Source organism: Thunnus thynnus, chromosome 1 (assembly GCF_963924715.1).
Source record: "Thunnus thynnus chromosome 1, fThuThy2.1, whole genome shotgun sequence".
Taxonomy (NCBI): domain Eukaryota; kingdom Metazoa; phylum Chordata; class Actinopteri; order Scombriformes; family Scombridae; genus Thunnus; species Thunnus thynnus.
Window position 1 is genome coordinate 3,113,677 of NC_089517.1, and position 23,783 is coordinate 3,137,459.

Consider the following 23,783-nt stretch of genomic DNA (forward strand, 5'->3'; position numbering starts at 1 on the left):
GACCTATGGGCCTAATGTGTCCATGGAGCATTCTCACCAGAGACTTCCAGCTAACTTCCAGTTTAACCCTCCAGCTAACTTGAATGGAGATCAAATGATTCAATTGTGCGGCTCTTCTAGACTTTCTAAATGTGATCAGACCGAATTGATTTAAACATTTTGTGGGGATTTTGATGCTCAAAGAAATGTATCCGCTGATTTACAGACGTCTCTTTCACAATTTAAGTCTACGGGAAAAAGTCTTTTATGTGCTGGGGTCGACTATCCCCCATATTCTCAAGATAACTGATTACAGTTATTGTGTTTTGAGGTCTCTTCACTGCACTCATCCTCAGAGCCCAAGATAAAGGTAAATAGAAACCTGTTGTTCAGGTTTATAAATATGACAGATGCATGAGACAGTCCCAGAGTCTCCTGCTGCCTGATGTCAGGTGTCAGTGAACCTCAGTATGCTGGAACCATTTGACTGTTTTGTATTGAAATGTGTCACAAAGCATTTTTCCCAATATAATCAGAAGTTGATTATAAGTGTATCCAGTTAGTGATGATTTGAAATATGTGCAGTATTTTGACTGACAAATGATTTGTACTTTACATATTTTTTAAGATGGACTGGTTCTGTCAAACAAAAAGATGATATATAATTGTGTTTCTAGATGTTGAAGAGAAGGGGAATGAGGAGTATGTAGAAGTGTGAACAAAAAGCAGCGGTTGATGAGTATAAAGGGAGTGTAAAACAGTAGCCTTCTGCATTTTAATTCATTTATTTATTTCACTGCAGGTCCGTCAACCTCCTCTACTGCTGGTGCAGAATCTGGTGATGTAACCCAAGAGGCTGACAGTGCTGGTAAGTTATGTGTTTTAGTTAAACCTATAGAGAGATACATTTCCCTCCTGTTGTAGTGCCCCGTTCATTGCTCATAAATCGTTCAGAATGCACAACAGTCAGAGGGGCCCCAATCAAATCTTGATTAGGGCCCTTGAAGGTCTAGGGCTGGCTCTGACCACGAGTCACCAAATCATAATTTTTGAAATTGTACACATAGGAGGCTTTAAAGTCACAGTGAAATGACAGTTATCTTTCATAATGTGATGTATTTCTGAGGGAAACAGAATATATGGGCAGAGTACAGTTAGAGAGGGGATTTGTTGAAATCATTCAAATTTGATTGATTGCTTTAAGAAAAGAAAAGAAATGATAACATGAACTCTATTACAAAATATTTACTAAAGTTCAACTCCTATGTTAGCTCCAATGTTAGCAGCAGGCTAGCTCACTAGGTTTACTTTGTGGTAGAGACCCTTTGCATTACTCACTACACTGTTGAGTAGAGCTGTACTCACATCAGATTACAGAACATTCCAGTTCACCTGCAGAGCAGCTGCCCTACACTCACCTCCCATTACAGCCTACATACCAAACGTTATGTTTTACCTTTAAGACTCATATTTCAAAGCCTTTTGATCATCATCTGTGATGTAAAAACAATCATCTGTTATCGTGTCAGGTCGCTGGGTCTCAGCTGGAAAGAGTTTTAAATTAACTCAAGGACAAAAAAACTTCTCTTTGATGTTCAAAAATCATCAGGAGTCAGAGTTCTGAGCAGCAACATGTACTTTAATGCCAGCAAAAAAGGAGAGCAATACAGAGTACACAAAGTTCACTGGAAGGCTCTGGCAAGCTGACGTTCAGCCCCCAGTTTTATATCTTTTGTCTTATATAGGGCACGCCTATTGTCCAGCCCCTTCAGACTAGCCAATTACACCATTATAATTTCTTTACATCCGTTGTTGCAGGCCTAAAATCCCCAAAATAGGTTTTGGGCTGAACTGGATATGCCTAGGCATATCCAGTTCCATCCAGTTCTATCCAGTTCTATCCAGTCCTGTCCAGTCATGCTCTTTTCCTTTTAGGGTCCTGTTTAGGGTCACTTTACAGCATTACTGCCAAATCTTCTCCTGGCTTTATTTTTCTTACAAGTTACTCTTGCCATTTTACACCCTTATTTCTTGATCCTTTCTTGAGGTTATTTCTTTTAAAAAATGAAGTTTAATACAAAAGGTGACGTTAAATATAAACACACTTATATTTTGTCCAGTGCTCTGGGTGTGATTACTTTTAACATATTCTCTGCCCATATATTAATCACAAGTTTTCTGTGATGTATACATACAATATAATAATAATTCAACACACTTCTACTTAATGTTTATCATCTTAACAGTAATCATTTGCATTGTATTTTACCTTTCTTTCAGCACATCATAAATCTTATAAAATGACACCACACTATCTCTATTTCCATCAGTCAGTCTTGTAGTTAAATAATTTTGAGAAAAGACAGTTTGCAAAACTTGATAGTCTACCATGCTGTTGTCCTGCAAGTAAAATAAAGTTCAGTGACAACAGACAAAATGAGATTCATCTGAAAGGTTTCTGGACTCATGATAACATTATTATCTCCTTTCAGCAGGGTAGTAAAGGTGTTTTTCAACAGCAAGTGAAAAATCACTTCTAATGAATGTAGCTGACAAGACAATGAAAAAAAGTCCTGATAACTATGAAGAAGTGAAGCAGTGATTTCTGAGAAGTTAATTAAAGAGACTGGTAACGATTAATCATGGCTGTTTACACCTGCTTGAGAATATTTACATGGATATGCTGGGATTGACTATCCATCACATTCTCAACATAACAGATCACAGTTATAGTGTTTTGAGATACTTGTTCACTGCACTCCTCCTCAGAGCACAAGATAAAGGGAAACAGAAACCTGTTGTTCAGTTGTATCAAATACTTTTGATTTCTACATCAAGTATAAATACAACAGATGCATGAGACAGTCCCAGAGTCTCCTGCAGTCTGATGTCAGGTGTCAGTGAACCTCAGTATGCTGGAACCATTTGACTGTTTTGTATTGAAATGTGTCACAAAGCATTTTTTCTGAATATAATTTGAAGTTGATCATAAGTGTATCCAGTTAGTGATGATTTGCATTATGTACAGTGTCTTGACTGACTAATGGATTGAATTTTATGTATTTTTTAAGATGGACTGGTTCTGTCAAACAAAAAGATGATATATAATTGTGTGTCTAGATGTTGAAGAGAAGGAGAATGAAGAGAAAACACCGACCTCGACTACGATGGACACAGATGGACGAGAGCCTACAGGTACACTCCCACTCACATTACCTACATTTATTGAGGTAGATTTAGTTTTAACCAAGAGACATTTATGAAGGTCTGAACCAGGAAGGAGAACTCATAGATGCAGTTCAACAATGGGATTTATGTGAAATCACCAGAAAAGAAACGATAACATGAACTCTGTTATAAAATATTTACTTTGGCCACAGTTCAACTCCAGTGTAGTTAATGTAATTATCATAGAATTATGACACCATAATCTTCAATAAAATGTAATTATTAATACATTAGTATGAAACAAAAATGTTCATGGGAAACAAAAAGGAGATGAAGTGATGAGACAAATCAAAGTTGCAAAAAAGAAACACAAGTCACTGCAACAGGTGGAGAGAGAGAGAAAGACGGAGCAGCATCAGTTCAGAGTGAAGCAGGTGGAGGTGAAGATGGTGTTGATATAGATGTTAATACTGAGATAAATTCAGAAACAAGGAGAAGCAAGAATATAAAGGTATGTAAGCCTATAGGCTCCATTTGTCAATGCCTGAATCTTGAGATAATCTGCACTAAACCACATAAGAGCATTAGCCTCTTACATTAGCGTTAGCCGCACTATTTTGTATTTCTGGGTTCATAACAAGGAGTGTAATAATACTAATAATACATATTAATTACACACTTACAAGTTTTTAATGAATGAATGAAAGGCTTTTGAAAAGCTGAAAAGTTATTTGAATTAAATCAGTTGGATAGTTTTGAATTTCTTGTAACATTTCACGGCCTCCAGAGCTCCGTAGCCCTGCTAGTCAGAACGATACAGGAATATAAGCTCACTGTACGTCTCTTGTGTCACTGTGAGCTGACGGGCTGCAGTGATGCAAGAGATGCACAGCGTTCTTGTGTTCCTGCATCTCTCTGACTGGCAGAGCTGACAGGGCCTCCATCGCTGTTTGTAGCCGAGCTCCAGCTTACACGCAAGGAGCTGATGGTCTCTGGAGATTTGCCAAGCTATTATTATTATTATTATTATTATTATTATTATTATTATTATTATTATTATTATTATTATAAATGTAAGTTGTGATTAAAGTTAAAAAATTTGATGGTAAAAGGGTCTTCTTCAATTTAAGCCATCATCTATCATTATCATTTAAATGGGTCCTATTATGCTTTTCTTTATTTTCAGTCATATATATATATAATGTTATAATGTTGGATGTTCATATTAAAAGTGGCCAAAGTCTCAAATAATGAGGTAAACGTATGTAGAAGTGTGAACAAAAAGCAGCGGTTGATGAGTATAAAGGGAGTGTAAAACAGTAGACTTCTGCATTTTAAGTCATTTATTTATTTCACTGCAGGTCCGTCAACCTCCTCTACTCCTGATGCAGAATCTGGTGATGTAACCCAAGAAGCTGACAGTGCTGGTAAGTTATGTGTTTTAGTTAAACCTATAGAGAGATACATTTCCCTCCTGTTGTAGTGCCCTGTTCATTGCTCATAAATTGTTCAGAATGCACAACAGTCAGAGGGGCCCCCAGTCAAATTTTGATTAGGGCCCCTGAAGGTCTAGGGGGCCGGCTCTGACCACTTTAAAGTGGCCACTAAACACCACTATCTCTGTTAAGAGGTGTTTTATAACCTGTGATTGTAAAATGGGATGTTTGTTTCATTTTATATTTCTAAATATATGTGGCTGAGGATATTTAATATGAAATCATCTTTCTTAAAACATGGTCTTCCTCAATTATCCAACTGGATGTGAATTAAGCAGGTGAGGGTTTTCTAAGTTAACAATCTCAGTGTTGTTGAAATGAGTGAGTGCAGCTCTGACAGCATGTTGTTGTGTTTGTGTGAAGGTGTCAGCTGCGAGGAGGGAAACTCTCCCTCTAGAACCGCTCTGTGTGGAAAACATGACAGCGAGACAAAAGCTCAAAGGTGAGATGAGGATCTTTAACTGTCCATGACCCAAATCATCCAACCATCATTATTTACACTCAAAGCTGTTTGTGTTGTGTTGAAGCTCAGAGCAGCAGCAGCAGAGACCATCCTCTCCTGTATCCAGCTGTGTGTCCATGAAGAGTGATGATTCTAAGGATTGCATTATATCATTTAAAGATGGACAATCTGCTGGTGAGCTACACTTTTCTTCAGCATCAGTTCAGAGTGAAGCAGGTGGAGGTGCAGATGGTTTTGATATAGATGTTGATACTGAGATAAATTCAGACAAACTCCCACTTGAGCCTAAATGTCTCAACAACAACAAAAATAGCAGCCTGTAGTGATTTTACAGTTCCTTGATGGTCAATTTCAAATTCAGGTTTAATGAACAAAACATTGTTAATCAGATTGTGTTCATTAATAAAAGCCTAATTGCTTAATTTTATTTTGTAATAATTGGTTTTTAGATATTAAAAAATGGGTCCTCAGCAATACACCCGACCCAGGAAGTGCAGTGTTGAGTGTGAAGTTGTTTGGATGAGCAGTCAAAGACCTTACATTGATAAGAAGTGAAAGCTATTTGTAGCTTTTACTTCTATAATTTCAACCATGAATCAGAAAACAAGACATTTCACAAAAACCATGATCTTGGGCCTATTTTCCACTAACTAATCACAAGGCAGAACTGTATCAAATCAGGTTCTCCATAGATGCCAATACGACACTAAAAACACATTAAAAAAAGAACAAGTTTTAAGATATCCATCCCTTAGATTTCTGCTTCCACTTCAGTATAATGGAGGTGATGGGAATTTAGTTTATGGTGCAAACAAGACAATAGTTTTCATTTTAAATGACACAAATACACAGACAAAAGATAAATATCAGCGTTAAATACAGGGTTACCAGGGGAAACCCAGAAGTGTTAACAAAACGAACCAAACTTGCATGTGTGTGTTCAGCTCGGCATAGTGGATGAGCTGTTCTGCCTCAATTTACAAAGAAACACGACATTAACAAGGATTTAAGATACATAGCAACACATGAAACCTGAGGAATGTTAGAATAGGTTATATTACAAACCTAATTTATTCATCAACCATTTATTTTAATTTTTGCTTATGATGCTGTTTTGACAAAAATGAGTAAATTGATTATTTGACAATTACCTCTCATTCACTTTGTGAAGCAAGAACCTGCAAGATGTTCAGATCAGGCATTCGGTCTCTTACTTGACTTGACAGTCGTGCACATGATTATTTGATGGGTTGGATATTATCCGTTTTAAACTTTGTTTAATGTATCATGTGCTTTATGTGTGACTGGTTTCACTATTTTGTCTTTTTCTGATTTTTTTAAGTGAAATCACTAAGACAGTTCCAATCAGTCGTGTTGATATGGCAATAAAGTATTGAATAAAAAGTCCCAAACCCACAATCATACGTAACATGTTTTGGTGTCGTCAAGGTAACGTGATATGTTGTAACGTGCTGTCCCATCCCTATTAAACCAGTCTGAGCCCTTGCAGCCTTTCACACTCAATCACTTACCAGGTGATGTCAGTTAAGTCTGAGGGATCAGGGTTTAGGGCTTAGCGGGGGACATTGAGAGGTGCCGTTTCAACAAAACGTATCATCTCAACATTTCTAAAGTGACATAGTTCACATGAGATCTATATTATATGTATGGATATAGATAGATATAGATATATGTTATATATCTGCTCGCTTCCCGTTTCAACTGACAAAAGCGGGTGTTTTTAGTGAAATGTCAGGATATTTGCAGCCGTTTTTCTGGCGAGAAAACCGGGTTTTTTTGGTGAGACATCTGCCATTTTTATTTTAATTTTAATTTTTATTTTAACCCAAACCATGATCTTTCCATAACCCTAACCAAGTGGTCTTTGTGCCTAAACCTAACCAGACCTTAACCACAGCGTTGTCACACCATAAAACATCATTATTCAACAGGTAGAAATGTTAATATGCTACGTTTATAGAAATGTTGATATGATACATACCACACGTGTTGAAATGTATATAGTCAATGTTTCTGTGGTTTGCAAAACGTTCAATGCCAACGTTTTGTTCTGGCGATTTGGTTGGAACAGACCTATGGGCCTGATGTGTCCATGGAGCATTCTCACTAGAGACTTCCAGCTAACTTCCAGTTTAACCCTCCAGCTAACTTGAATGGAGATCAAATGATTCAATTGTGCGGCTCTTCTAGACTTTCTAAATGTGATCAGACCTAATTGATTTAAACATTTTGTGGGGATTTTGATGCTCAAAGAAATGTATCCGCTGATTTACAGACGTCTCTTTCACAATTTAAGTCTACGGGAAAAAGTCTTTTATGTGCTGGGGTCGACTATCCCCCATATTCTCAAGATAACTGATTACAGTTATTGTGTTTTGAGGTCTCTTCACTGCACTCATCCTCAGAGCCCAAGATAAAGGTAAATAGAAACCTGTTGTTCAGGTTTATAAATATGACAGATGCATGAGACAGTCCCAGAGTCTCCTGCTGCCTGATGTCAGGTGTCAGTGAACCTCAGTATGCTGGAACCATTTGACTGTTTTGTATTGAAATGTGTCACAAAGCATTTTTCCCAATATAATCAGAAGTTGATTATAAGTGTATCCAGTTAGTGATGATTTGAAATATGTGCAGTATTTTGACTGACAAATGATTTGTACTTTACATATTTTTTAAGATGGACTGGTTCTGTCAAACAAAAAGATGATATATAATTGTGTTTCTAGATGTTGAAGAGAAGGGGAATGAGGAGTATGTAGAAGTGTGAACAAAAAGCAGCGGTTGATGAGTATAAAGGGAGTGTAAAACAGTAGCCTTCTGCATTTTAATTCATTTATTTATTTCACTGCAGGTCCGTCAACCTCCTCTACTGCTGGTGCAGAATCTGGTGATGTAACCCAAGAGGCTGACAGTGCTGGTAAGTTATGTGTTTTAGTTAAACCTATAGAGAGATACATTTCCCTCCTGTTGTAGTGCCCTGTTCATTGCTCATAAATCGTTCAGAATGCACAACAGTCAGAGGGGCCCCAATCAAATCTTGATTAGGGCCCTTGAAGGTCTAGGGCTGGCTCTGACCACGAGTCACCAAATCATAATTTTTGAAATTGTACACATAGGAGGCTTTAAAGTCACAGTGAAATGACAGTTATCTTTCATAATGTGATGTATTTCTGAGGGAAACAGAATATATGGGCAGAGTACAGTTAGAGAGGGGATTTGTTGAAATCATTCAAATTTGATTGATTGCTTTAAGAAAAGAAAAGAAATGATAACATGAACTCTATTACAAAATATTTACTAAAGTTCAACCCCTATGTTAGCTCCAATGTTAGCAGCAGGCTAGCTCACTAGGTTTACTTTGTGGTAGAGACCCTTTGCATTACTCACTACACTGTTGAGTAGAGCTGTACTCACATCAGATTACAGAACATTCCAGTTCACCTGAAGAGCAGCTGCCCTACACTCACCTCCCATTACAGCCTACATACCAAACGTTATGTTTTACCTTCAAGACTCATATTTCAAAGCCTTTTGATCATCATCTGTGATGTAAAAACAATCATCTGTTATCGTGTCAGGTCGATGGGTCTCAGCTGGAAAGAGTTTTAAATTAACTCAAGGACAAAAAACTTCTCTTTGATGTTCAAAAATCATCAGGAGTCAGAGTTCTGAGCAGCAACATGTACTTTAATGCCAGCAAAAAAGGAGAGCAATACAGTGTACACAAAGGTCACCGGAAGGCTCTGGCAAGCTGACGTTCAGCCCCCAGTTTTATATCTTTTGTCTTATATAGGGCACGCCTATTGTCCAGCCCCTTCAGACTAGCCAATTACACCATTATAATTTCTTTACATCACCTGTTGCAGGCCTAAAATCCCCAAAATAGGTTTTGGGCTGTTCTATCCAGTTCTATCCAGTCCTGTCCAGTCATGCTCTTTTCCTTTTAGGGTCCTGTTTAGGGTCACTTTACAGCATTACTGCCAAATCTTCTCCTGGCTTTATTTTTCTTACAAGTTACTCTTGCCATTTTACACCCTTATTTCTTGATCCTTTCTTGAGGTTATTTCTTTTAAAAAGTGAAGTTTAATACAAAAGGTGACGTTAAATATAAACACACTTATATTTTGTCCAGTGCTCTGGGTGTGATTACTTTTAACATATTCTCTGCCCATATATTAATCACAAGTTTTTTGTGATGTATACACACAATATAATAATAATTCAACACACTTCTACTTAATGTTTATCATCTTAACAGTAATCATTTGCATTGTATTTTACCTTTCTTTCAGCACATCATAAATCTTATAAAATGACACCACACTATCTCTATTTCCATCAGTCAGTCTTGTAGTTAAATAATTTTGAGAAAAGACAGTTTGCAAAACTTGATAGTCTACCATGCTGTTGTCCTGCAAGTAAAATAAAGTTCAGTGACAACAGACAAAATGAGATTCATCTGAAAGGTTTCTGGACTCATGATAACATTATTATCTCCTTTCAGCAGGGTAGTAAAGGTGTTTTTCAACAGCAAGTGAAAAATCACTTCTAATGAATGTAGCTGACAAGACAATGAAAAAAAGTCCTGATAACTATGAAGAAGTGAAGCAGTGATTTCTGAGAAGTTAATTAAAGAGACTGGTAACGATTAATCATGGCTGTTTACACCTGCTTGAGAATATTTACATGGATATGCTGGGATTGACTATCCATCACATTCTCAACATAACAGATCACAGTTATAGTGTTTTGAGATACTTGTTCACTGCACTCCTCCTCAGAACCCGAGATAAAGGGAAACAGAAAGCTGTTGTTCAGTTGTATCAAATACTTTTGATTTCTACATCAAGTATAAATACAACAGATGCATGAAACCGTCCCAGAGTCTCCTGCAGTCTGATGTCAGGTGTCAGTGAACCTCAGTATGCTGGAACCATTTGACTGTTTTGTATTGAAATGTGACACAAAGCATTTTTTCTGAATATAATTTGAAGTTGATCATAAGTGTATCCAGTTAGTGATGATTTGCATTATGTACAGTGTCTTGACTGACTAATGGATTGAATTTTATGTATTTTTTAAGATGGACTGGTTCTGTCAAACAAAAAGATGATATATAATTGTGTGTCTAGATGTTGAAGAGAAGGGGAATGAAGAGAAAACACTGACCTCGACTACGATGGACACAGATGGACGAGAGCCTACAGGTACACTCCCACTCACATTACCTACATTTATTGAAGTAGATGTAGTTTTAACCAAGAGACATTTATGAAGGTCTGAACCAGGAAGGAGAACTCATAGATGCAGTTCAACAATGGGATTTATGTGAAATCACCAGAAAAGAAATGATAACATGAACTCTGTTATAAAATATTTACTTTGGCCACAGTTCAACTCCAATGTAGTTAATGTAATTATCATAGAATTATGATACCATAATCTTCAATAAAATGTAATTATTAATACATTAGTATGAAACAAAAATGTTCATGGGAAACAAAAAGGAGATGAAGTGATGAGACAAATCAAAGTTGCAAAAAAGAAACACAAGTCACTGCAACAGGTGGAGAGAGAGAGAAAGACGGAGCAGCATCAGTTCAGAGTGAAGCAGGTGGAGGTGAAGATGGTGTTGATATAGATGTTAATACTGAGATAAATTCAGAAACAAGGAGAAGCAAGAATATAAAGGTATGTAAGCCTATAGGCTCCATTTGTCAATGCCTGAATCTTGAGATAATCTGCACTAAACCACATAAGAGCATTAGCCTCTTATATTAGCGTTAGCCGCACTATTTTGTATTTCTGGGTTCATAACAAGGAGTGTAATAATACTAATAATACATATTAATTACACACTTACAAGTTTTTAATGAATGAATGAAAGGCTTTTGAAAAGCTGAAAAGTTATTTGAATTAAATCAGTTGGATAGTTTTGAATTTCTTGTAACATTTCTGCACACGGCCTCCAGAGCTCCGTAGCCCTGCTAGTCAGAACGATACAGGAATATAAGCTCACTGTACGTCTCTTGTGTCACTGTGAGCTGACGGGCTGCAGTGATGCAAGAGATGCACAGCGTTCTTGTGTTCCTGCATCTCTCTGACTGGCAGAGCTGACAGGGCCTCCATCGCTGTTTGTAGCCGAGCTCCAGCTTACACGCAAGGAGCTGATGGTCTCTGGAGATTTGCCAAGCTATTATTATTATTATTATTATTATTATTATTATTATTATTATTATTATTATTATTATTATTATTATTATTATTATTATTATTATTATTATAGATGTAAGTTGTGATTAAAGTTAAAAAATGTGATGGTAAAAGGGTCTTCTTCAATTTAAGCCATCATCTATCATTATCATTGAAATGGGTCCTATTATGCTTTTCTTTATTTTCAGTCATATATATATAATGTTATAATGTTGGATGTTCATATTAAAAGTGGCCAAAGTCTCAAATAATGAGGTAAACGTATGTAGAAGAGTGAACAAAAAGCAGCGGTTGATGAGTATAAAGGGAGTGTAAAACAGTAGCCTTCTGCATTTTAATTCATTTATTTATTTCACTGCAGGTCCGTCAACCTCCTCTACTCCTGATGCAGAATCTGGTGATGTAACCCAAGAAGCTGACAGTGCTGGTAAGTTATGTGTTTTAGTTAAACCTATAGAGAGATACATTTCCCTCCTGTTGTAGTGCCCTGTTCATTGCTCATAAATCGTTCAGAATGCACAACAGTCAGAGGGGCCCCAATCAAATCTTGATTAGGGCCCCTGAAGGTCTGGGGGGCCGGCTCTGACCACGAGTCACCAAATCATAATTTTTGAAATTGTACACATAGGAGGCTTTAAAGTCACAGTGAAATGACAGTTATCTTTCATAATGTGATGTATTTCTGAGGGAAACAGAATATATGGGCAGAGTACAGTTAGAGAGGGGATTTGTTGAAATCATTCAAATTTGATTGATTGCTTTAAAGTGGCCACTAAACACCACTATCTCTGTTAAGAGGTGTTTTATAACCTGTGATTGTAAAATGGGATGTTTGTTTCATTTTATATTTCTCAATATATGTGGCTGAGGATATTTAATATGAAATCATCTTTCTTAAAACATGGTCTTCCTCAATTATCCAACTGGATGTGAATTAAGCAGGTGAGGGTTTTCTAAGTTAACAATCTCAGTGTTGTTGAAATGAGTGAGTGCAGCTCTGACAGCATGTTGTTGTGTTTGTGTGAAGGTGTCGGCTGCGAGGAGGGAAACTCTCTCTCTAAAACCGCTCTGTGTGGAAAACATGACAGCGAGACAAAAGCTCAAAGGTGAGATGAGGATCTTTAACTGTCCATGACCCAAATCATCCAACCATCATTATTTACACTCAAAGCTGTTTGTGTTGTGTTGAAGCTCAGAGCAGCAGCAGCAGAGACCATCCTCTCCTGTATCCAGCTGTGTGTCCATGAAGAGTGATGATTCTAAGGATTGCATTATATCATTTAAAGATGGACAATCTGCTGGTGAGCTACACTTTTCTTCAGCATCAGTTCAGAGTGAAGCAGGTGGAGGTGCAGATGGTTTTGATATAGATGTTGATACTGAGATAAATTCAGACAAACTCCCACTTGAGCCTAAATGTCTCAACAACAACAAAAATAGCAGCCTGTAGTGATTTTACAGTTCCTTGATGGTCAATTTCAAATTCAGGTTTAATGAACAAAACATTGTTAATCAGATTGTGTTCATTAATAAAAGCCTAATTGCTTAATTTTATTTTGTAATAATTGGTTTTTAGATATTAAAAAATGGGTCCTCAGCAATACACCCGACCCAGGAAGTGCAGTGTTGAGTGTGAAGTTGTTTGGATGAGCAGTCAAAGACCTTACATTGATAAGAAGTGAAAGCTATTTGTAGCTTTTACTTCTATAATTTCAACCATGAATCAGAAAACAAGACATTTCACAAAACCATGATCTTGGGCCTATTTTCCACAAACTAATCACAAGGCAGAACTGTATCAAATCAGGTTCTCCATAGATGCCAATACGACACTAAAAACACATTAAAAAAAGAACAAGTTTTAAGATATCCATCCCTTAGATTTCTGCTTCCACTTCAGTATAATGGAGGTGATGGGAATTTAGTTTATGGTGCAAACAAGACAATAGTTTTCATTTTAAATGACACAAATACACAGACAAAAGATAAATATCAGCGTTAAATACGGGGTTACCAGGGGAAACCCAGAAGTGTTAACAAAACGAACCAAACTTGCATGTGTGTGTTCAGCTCGGCATAGTGGATGAGCTGTTCTGCCTCAATTTACAAAGAAACACATATCATAAACTCAAAATATTAATGTAATTATCGTAGAATTATGACACCATAATCTTCAGTGTAATGTAATTATTAATACATTAGTATGAAACAAAAATGTTCATGGGAAACAAAAAGGAGATGAAGTGATGAGACAAATCAAAGTTGCAAAAAATAAACACAAGTCACTGCAACAGGTGGAGAGAGAGAGAAAGACGGAGCAGCATCAGTTCAGAGTGAAGCAGGTGGAGGTGAAGATGGTGTTGATATAGATGTTAATACTGAGATAAATTCAAACAAACACACACTTGAGACTAAATGTCTCAACAAAAAGAAACGTTTCATAGCAGCCTGTAGTGATTTTACAGTTTCTTGATGGTCAATTTCAAATTCAAGTTTAATGAATAAAAAACTAATAATCAGATTGTGTTCATTAATAAAAGCCTAATTGATTCATTTTTGTTTGTGATAATCCGTTTTTAGATAAACAAGTCTATATTTAATTTTTATATAGACTTGAGCTTAAAGAGAGTCAAATAGATAAATTAATACATGAATAAATTACATACATGCACAATGCATCCTCATATTCAAAATAATTAAATATAAAATCAGACTCAAATTGAAACACCATCATTACACTAAGTAATGTCTGGAAGTCTAAATAAGTTGTTTTCCACTGAATGGAAAAAAAGTGTTCTCAGTAGAGGTCATGTAGGGCCTTATGAGCTCCGTTTTAATGTTTTCCAGATTCTGTTTGATTTTTTCACAAATTCTGTGTTTTATGATTTAAGCACATTTTGTCACCATAAAGTGTCCAATCATGTGGTGTTTGAATAAAATTTCAATTCATTCAATAAGAAATTATTCAAAATATAATCATACATTGACTGAAATGAATATATATCAGTGAATTTGTAATGATGCAACACAACATTGCACTATATTTTAAATCCAAGTAAGTGCTTCAATACACAGCACACTGAGAGTTTGCATGACGAAGTGAAACAGATATGTGAGCGCTATGGCCTGAAGTAATCCTTCACATAACAAATAATAATCACAAAATAACATTGGTAAAGCGAGTCTTACAGTTTGGATATTGCTCTGCTCTAAATTTATATGTTAGTATTGAATTCCTCAGTTTTTTGGATGACTTAGCCATGTCAGAGGGCCTCATCGACATGACTGTGTGTGTGTGTTGTAATGGGTTTGTTACTTCATAGAAAATAGTTGGAAATAGCTCAGTCAAACCACACAAAACAATAAATACAATAAATATAAATAAATACACGTCATCAAAAACCAGTACAACTTAGTACAACACAGACATGAGAGGACAGAAGCTGCAGCAGTGTGCCACCAAAATCACATCAAGATGCTTTAGAAACTCTCAGCATAGTTTTTTTTCTGTTCCTGCTGTGAAAAAAATGCTTATGTGCTGAAGGGAAAACCCTGATTTTTATAAATTGCATCCACATTTTGGCAAATTCCACAATATTCCACGTTTAACAGTTGATTCCATTTTTATTATCAAACTCTCCGTCCGTGTTTTCCGCATCATAGAAATCATAGGGCCCCTGTTATGTCCCCTCACTGTGCTGTCAGTTCAGATACACACACACACACACACACACACACACACACACACACACATACATTAATTTACATTAACTTCCTTGCCCTAAATCTAACCTTACTTTAACCTTACATCAAGTCTTCATCCTAAAATGTAATGATTTACGTGGTGGGGACTTGATTTTTGTCTCTATAATGTGACAGTAAACAGATTTATGTCCACACAACATGAGTAATACTTGAAACACACACAAAGAATCAGGAAGCAGTGTCTTGTATAACTATCACAGTTAAAATAAGTGAGACAAGCTAAAGTGGAAATCACCGCCATCCTGATTTGTTTTACAAGTTAAATACTATCATTTAGTAGCAGCAGCAGTAAAGGTCGATTTCATAAACTGTCAGAGATCCAGACAAACCCTTTCCTCCACAAACACTGGTGAGTCATCAGATATGTTACAATCAAATATTTAATAATACAAATATGTGTTGCAGAAATAGCACTATGTTGTGTATTTTGATAACATGTGGTAGAGAATAGAAAAAGAACGAAAGAAAGAAAGGTTTTATTAAGAACAATCATTTTACATTAAATTGACACAGGCCAATGCAACTGATTTTCTGTACAAATTAGAATAAACCCTGAGGAGCAACATTCAAGAAAACAGTTACAAATAAAGAAAGACAACTACATTTCATAACACATTAATATTAAAGACACCAGTGAATCAGAAAACAAGACATTTCACAAAAAACACAATCTTGGGCCTATTTTTCGCAAACTAATCACAAGGCAGAACAGAATCAAATCAGGTCCTCCATAGATGCCATTATGACCCTGTAAACACATTTAAAAACGGCATACAAATAAAAATTAATGTTATGTAACATACTAAATCCTAGAGGGTTGTTAATTTTTCTGTTAATTTTTCTTGTTTTTACAAGTGATCTTTTTTCTCTTTCATAGTCTTTTTCAACTTTCTCTCCAAACTTGGACTGAAGAAATTTTATCCCAACAAGCTCACTCTTCAGTCTCTTCTGGAAATCAACAAAAACAGCATTTATGATGAAACTGTTGAATCACTGGAGGAAATACCATGGTGCTTTCTCAGGAAACTCTTTCAAATCAATGCAGGATGCAGAAACTGTACACAATTATCAAACAATGATGATGATGATGATGATGATGATGATGATGATGAGGGAAACAGTGACTTTGACAAAGACACAGATGACCCTGCAGACAACAAGGTTAACCCTCTCGACCTCATAGTCGCACTCTTTCTTTGTGCTGACAGCTTCTTGCAACAGGAAATGGCCCTCAAGATGTCAATGTGTCAGTTTTCTGTCCCACTGCTGTTGCCTCATGGTGATAACAGTCAGTGTTCCCTGATGCTGTGGGCTCTGAGAGACATCATCAAAGAGTGGTGTCCACATGATTTGTCTGAATCAAGAGAATTTGATTCAGACAACATTGTCCAAGCAAATATACCATTCTTTACCTTTGTGAGGCTGAAAAACTGTAGTTTGTCCAAGTCACAGGTTTTGAATCATGTTCTCAGCTGTGGTCAACAGAATCACAACATCTTCATACACAGAGATATGGAAGGAGGAACACTTAAAAGAGAAATAGCCAATGGTTTGGTCGAGGTTTGCTGGTACCTTCCCTGTGGCAAAAAAAATCTTGACATATTTCCAGAACCAGTTGCCTTTGCCAATTTGAGAGGAGACATTTGTGAGTCACTCGCACAATTCAAGTTTCTTTTTCAAGTGTCAACTGCGACCTTTGTGTTCCTGGACAAAGTTGAAGACAATGAGCACAAGATTCTGACTTCTCTTCAAGATGTGAAATCCAAACTCTTCTTTGTTGTTAATCGAAAGGACAACTCTAGAGAGGACATGATGTCTGTCAAGAAAATAAAGAAAGAGTTAGAGCTAACAAACAGCAGCGTGAAAATCAAAGACTCAAAGGTAAATGTTGCAGAGTTTTCAAATAAACTTTGTGCAGCCATCAAGACTTCACTGCCAGAAGAAACTCCCACATTGAACATTGTCAATATGGTTGGAAAAGCTGTTGAACTTGGTCTGTCTGTGGATGAAAGCACAAGTGACACACAAAAGAAAGCAGTTGAGGAGATCATGGTCGACATTGAGGGGCGAAGTATACCAGACTACAAGAAACAACAACTTCCTTTGCAGGGAGATAAGTGGAAAAGATTATCACAGTTAGAGAAGGAGGAGTGTAGATTGAAATCTGGTGACTCAGGACTTGAACAGAATAAATGCCAGCTACAGGAAGAAAAACAAAAGATTATTGAGGAGCAAAGCAAACAAAAACTGTCCAAAGGAATGAAGAGTTTTATTAAAACTTTATCCACAAATGACAAAGAGAAAAGAGATTTTTTCCTTATGTGGATGAAACTCAAGTTTAACACACATTCACGGAGGAAACTGTCTGAGCTGCGCAAGGAATTCAAAGAGCAATGTGAGAAGAAAGATAAAAATCTCATTGCAAAGTTAGATCAAGCTTTGATGGAGAGCTCTTTAGGAGTAGAGCATTACATGAGAGAGATGGGACTCATCTATGAGTTCTCAATTTCTGGCTCAAGAAACACTGCTGATGAAATATCTCGTCTCCCTGGTTTGGCTGCTGAAATGCTGTTGGATGGATATCCTTTAGAGCTCTTGGATGGAGATGCTTCCAACATCCCAGAGAGATGGGTGACAGATGTGCTGATGGAGCTTCACAAGAAGGTTGGAGGGAAGAGCAGACTGTTAGTACTGACTGTGCTGGGTGTTCAAAGTTCAGGGAAGTCAACACTCCTCAACACCATGTTTGGTGTGCAGTTTCCTGTCAGCAGCGGCAGATGCACAAGAGGAGCTTATATGCTTTTCCTCAAAGTTGGAGAGGATATGAAAGATGAGTTGAATTATGAATATATAGTTCTCATCGACACAGAGGGTCTAAAATCTCCTGATTTGGCACAACTAGATGAAAGTTATAAGCATGACAACCAGCTGGCAACCTTTGTGATTGGTTTAAGTGATGTCACCATCATCAACCTCGCCATGGAGAACTCAACAGAAATGAAAGACATCCTGCAAATTGCAATTCACGCCTTCTTGAGAATGAAGGAAATTGGTAAAAAGCCAATTTGTCATTTTGTGCATCAAAATGTTTCTGGAGTTTCTGCTCATGCAAAGACCATAACAGATAGACAGAAGCTCTTGGACCAGCTCAATGAAATAACACAAATTGCAGCTGAAATGGAAAAGAAGCCTTCTATTAAAGCTTTCACAGATGTGCTGGACTATGACATAAACAAAAACCACTGGAACATCCCAGGACTCTGGCATGGAACCCCTCCGATGGCACCAGTGAACACAGGTTACAGTGAAGCTGTAGCAGATTTCAAGAAAAATCTTTTGGCAACAGTGAAAACAGACCGAAGCAATGACGTCTCACAGATCCCAGAGTTTCTAGAATGGATGAGAAGTCTCTGGAAAGCAGTGAAATATGAGAACTTCATCTTTAGTTTCAGAAACACTCTTGTGGCTCAGGCCTACGACAACCTTTGCAAAGAGTTCAGTCAATGGGAATGGCAGTTCAGAAAAAAAATCCTCTCCTGGCAAACAGAAGCAGAGATGGAAATCTTAAATTCTGACAATGAATCTGATATTCAAACTTGGAGCATTTTGGTTGATTCAAAAAAATCAGAGGTGTCAGAAAAAATATCATCTGAAGAAAGAGAAATGAAGCAGAAACTTACAAACTACTACGAAAAGAAAGACCAGAATGTAAATCTGATAGAAAAATATAAAACTGACTTTTTCAAAAGCATCAGTAGTCTTGCAAAGGAAATCGAACATTCAGTGAACAATAAATTGGATTGTGCACTTGAGCTGAAAATAAATTCAAAAAAAGTTCAAGACATTCAGAAGAAATACAGAGGCGGGGTTGAAGACGAGGTCATGAAGCTCCTGAGTGCCTGTAAAAACTCTGATAAACTGTCTGATGAACAGCTGACACAGAAGTTTGACAAGATGTGGACTGAAGCCACTAAAAATGTGTCTGGCCTGAAAGAGCGAGATATTGCAGCAAGTGTCCTGAAACAGTTGAGAGGAAATTTCTCAAACCAGAATGTTGATGAGAAATTCCAAAACATTAAAGACCTAAAGGAGATTGGGAAGGATCCATTTAAAGCCAAACCTGAACATACAGACTCCTGGATGAAGAAGGTTGGAAATCTGTTTCGGGGACTAGAAGATCTGCAGACGTTTGCTGACAGTGTCATTGAGTCTTGCACATGGTTTGTGCGTGATAAAACAAAGGAAAACACAGATTACAATGACTCTTTAACAAGGGAGCTTCTTGAAAAAATGGATGAATACCTTAAACAAAGTTACAAGCGTCACAAAACAAATACACAGTTTGAGATTGACCTGAAACTCCACATTTGTGGCATTGCCTCAAGGGAATTCCTCAAAATGCACCAAAAATTCTTGTCAGATAAAGATCCTAAAATTCAGCTGCAGAAGTACAAGAATCAGTACTTGACAGATTTTCTTGATTTATACAAAGAGAGAGATGATTGTCAACGCAAAGCAAAGACTTTTGTCCAGTTTTGTATCAAACCTGCTGTGGAAGAGTACATCAACAGATCTCTGGGAATAAACATAGTGGATGAAATTTTGACAGGTTGTCATTCAGCAGAGTTCAGTTCCCGCTCCTTTTTCCAGTACAAGATTCAGGAAGAGTTGCTGCAAAAGCATGCCTTTGACAGTTTGGTCAAGTACATTCGTAACTATGAAATATATGTGAAGGATTGGATATTTCAGCACATCCAGCAACAAATGTCAAAGAACAAAACTTTGTGCAAACTGAAACAAGAGAATCTGAAGGTGATAGTTGACAAGATCACAGCAGCCTTAGAGCAGGCCACAAAAGGACCAGATGGTGTTCAACTGCCAGACAACAATGAAAGCATCACAGAGCTCATCAGCAACATGCGGAAGAATTTGATTAAAGACATCTCAATTTCAGAGGAGGATGAAAAAACCACCTTGTTTCAAATCCAAAGCACATGTCATCCATTTATCAACAGCCTCAAAACGTCAATAGGAGACTTGAAAGAACAGCTTCAGGAGGAATTCTCAAAGTCTGAAAACATCACTGAGACTCTGAACAAACTTCCAATCAAACCACAGGAGGAGCTTTTCAAGCAAGTGTTTGGTTGTGGAAACCAATGTCCGTTTTGTAAAGTTCCCTGTGAGGCTGGAGGCAAAGATCACAAGCAGCATCATGCAGCTGTTCATCGACCACAAGGTCTTGGTAGAGTCAGGTATGAAAACACTAAGAAGCTGATTGAAACACTGTGTACAACTGATGTGCAAAGTGAAGGTAGATTTAAAAACACAGACACTAAAGGAGAGTGGCATCCTTACAAAGACTACACCAAGTACTATCCAGACTGGCACATTCCTCCAGATCCCAGCATAGAGGCATCTGACTACTGGAAGTTTGTACTGGTAAAATACAATGACAGATTTGCTCAAGAATATAAGGCCAAGCCAGCTGATGTTCCAGAGGCCTGGAGGAAAATCACAAAGGAACAAGCACTGAAGGGGTTAAAAGATGCCTTCAACATAAAGTGAACAACGTACAAATATCTTTAAACAAAACCAAATTTAAAACATGCAAGTTTTTTTTGAAACCAAATGAACTCTTTGGAGAGGAGCGAAAAGACATGAGGACTAATCACCTTACAGCATTCAGCAGATCAGATCGATCAAATTCAATCAGTCAAATTATTTTTTTTTACTTTGTGGTTCAAACTCAAATTCAGACTAAAGCAGCTGCTGACAGTGAATACTGTGGCATCCTTTGGTCTGGTGAACATGATGAATGACAAATGATGATTTGAACAAGTTGCTGAGAAGTTGAAAAGCTGGAAATAGTTATTAGACTGTCTCTTTTTCTATAACATTTCTTTTACTTTTTTATTTTGTGTTTTTAATTTTTGAGGATTACAGACATTTTGTTTTCTTCTCTCATGATTAATGACTGGTGTTCATGATGATGATGTTGACAGAATGATGTACAACAAAGATCCTGTAAAAAAAAAAAAAAGAAATGATGTTTTGTGTTTTTATCTTTATTTTTTGGTTTGTGATCATTACAAATGTTTTGTTTTTCATTTTTTCAAGTTTTTATTATTATTATTATTACTGTTATTCTTTTCTTTGCTCATATTGATATATGGTTATGTCAATAGTAACCAGTGTGCAAGATAATGATCACTGAAGACAGTGATGAAGATGTCAGCATGGTTCATTCAGTGTTTGCAGTTGGCTTTCTAACGGTTACTACCAGTCAATCAATAACAAATATTGATACAACTGACTTTTGGTGCCTTTCTGAAGCTGAACATGTAACAAAGACTTTTAAATATTTACCATATTTTTTCTTCTTTATTTTATTCTTTTAAATAAAAATGTGATGATGATGATGATGATGATGATGATGATGTAGGCCTGCAGTATGTAATTCAAAAGTCATGTGATGAGATGCTGTTTTGTAACACGTTTTACTACTTTTAATATTTTTTATAGTTTTATTCTTTAACATTACTTTCAAAACATAATATGCTACAATGAAAATAGTTATTAATGTTTTCTTGGAGATTAAAGTAAATAAATTGTCATCAGTTCAAATGTTTGCATGTTGATGCAAATTACTTTGTGATTCATGTACAAATACTGAGACGTCCTTTCATGTGTTGTTGATGTTTAACTTTTTCTGAGATATTATGTGTTGAACAAGTCAAATTATCTTTTAAAAACATATTTTTTGATTTTTGCATTTTACTTTTTAATGAGTAGAACATTTTCTCCCTCAGTCACTTTGTAACACAACTATGTACATGACATGAGCTAAATATAATGATGCTGATGCTGTTGTTGTTGTTGTTGATGATGATGATGATGATGATGCTGTTGATGGTGATGATGATGAAGAACAAAGGTCATGTGAAACAGATGTTTTCTAACATGTCATCACTATTCTTTAATATTTTTACAGTTTCATTTCTAATAGGAACATGTAAAACATTTGATCTTTTGATGTGTGTTTGATAAAAGTCAGTGAATAAGAGTCTTTATGTTGTTGTAACTGACCTTTTAGCTCATGTTTAAATATTGTCTAAACAAGCCAACTGTGGGAATAATGTGGCATCTTCTGCTCTGTTGATCATGTTCAACTTCTGACACAATGAATTAAACAAGATACAAACAAGTTTTGCTTTGTCAGTGTTTTTTTTTTCTTTTTTACAGGTTGACATACAGTATAGTTATGTGTATAATGATAAGTGATAGTGATAATATACTGTATGTACAAAGATCATGTGGCTAAATATCTTTATCTCCAACGTTTGACACCAAACTACAACTTGAGATTAATATTGACAATTTCAAATTTGATAAGTTCACAAATATTGGGTATAAAGTTTTCTTCTACAAATGTATTACTTTAGTTTTATGTTTTTAAAGTTGTAATCAAAGCCGCTGCACTACTGACAACAATGGTGTCACTCTTTACCAGCTGTCAGTAGTTCCTTTATTTCCATTGTGCATTGCATTATGGGACAACAGAGTCTATCAACAGCAGTTATCAATTATTAATCAACGCTACAGACTCAGAACACGTTTAGATTCAAATTGTATAAAATTATGACACAATGTTATAAAATATGATTGGTTTACAGGTATTTGGAGGATTATTCTCTATTTTTGGTTTTATCTTCACAGTTTTTGAGATATCTGTCTCTGAGTTTTCTGCCACCATCCCAATACAATGGAGGTGCATTAAAAAGTGACATTTAAAAGACTTCAACAGTATCACGTCTTTCTAAAAACAATGTCCCCACTTACTCTGGACAATCCACAGGACACATTGTCAACAACTCTGAGTGGAAAGACTTTCTACTAAACTAATCTGATATCTTTTTACAGTATTTTCTGTAGATTCTCCACAGTAACAGTCACACTTTCTAGAAAACACACTGCTGTTGATTTTAATTTAATGTAACTTTTCAGTGCTGTGAGAACCAAAAATGAAACTCCATTGAACTGGTGTGGTGACACACATCTAAAACACTGGACAAATAAAACCAAAACTATCTCCATGACTAAACATATCTAAAGAGGTTACTCAGAAAATGTTTTTCTGCAGTTTTAGGTGAACTGGTCCTTTAACAAGTAGAACCACTAGACACCAGTAGATGCTGTTAATTTGGCACTGGAGTAAATTCCTCTTGAAATCTGAAGAGGATTAAAGTCTATCTGTTGTATGAATACACAGTGAAACACTGAATCACAGTTCAAAGAGCAAATATTGAGAACAAGAGAGAAGTAGTGAAGTAGTGATAAGTTCAGTCTTCTACCACTTGAGGGCACAAGAATCAAGTCCACCTTGTGTGGAGTCTACACTCTATTGCAGCTTTCTAAATGGAAAATTAAGAGTGTCTGAAATCAGAAACTGCACAGTCTTATTCATATATTAATAACTCCTGTCTGTGTTTGATCCAACAAGATGAAAACATGACAAATAATCTGACTGACAGTTTAACTGACTCCTTCACCTCTCTGCCTGTCAGTCTCTGTCACTTATTGACTAACGTGTTCAATCTCAACCAGGTGTGTAGACAGTAATGGGTCTGAATGCAGCTCATTTTTGTAGGATACAGCAGAAAGGTCTATATATATACAGT

The 23,783-nt window shown here is 36.5% G+C and overlaps 1 protein-coding gene across 6 annotated transcripts in view; it reads left to right on the forward strand.

The window, feature by feature from the left end:
* The window catches only part of LOC137185695 (up-regulator of cell proliferation-like), a 51,999-nt gene extending 29,690 nt beyond the window's left edge, over window positions 1-22,309 (forward strand). The window contains exons 1-5 of one of the 6 annotated variants that reach the window (XM_067594121.1): window positions 4,946-5,085; window positions 5,171-5,280; window positions 12,368-12,446; window positions 12,532-12,641; window positions 15,983-22,309. In XM_067594121.1, the coding sequence (XP_067450222.1) occupies window positions 4,961-5,085; window positions 5,171-5,280; window positions 12,368-12,446; window positions 12,532-12,641; window positions 15,983-20,670 (5,112 nt within the window). In that variant the 5' untranslated portion in view covers window positions 4,946-4,960 and the 3' untranslated portion in view covers window positions 20,671-22,309. Of the gene's footprint in view, window positions 1-4,945; window positions 5,086-5,170; window positions 5,281-10,796; window positions 10,819-11,701; window positions 11,768-12,367; window positions 12,447-12,531; window positions 12,642-15,982 lie in introns of those variants that run through there. The other 5 variants (XM_067594206.1, XM_067594294.1, XM_067594388.1 and 2 more) reach the window with 5 other exon arrangements.
* The last annotated feature ends 1,474 nt before the right edge of the window (window positions 22,310-23,783 follow it).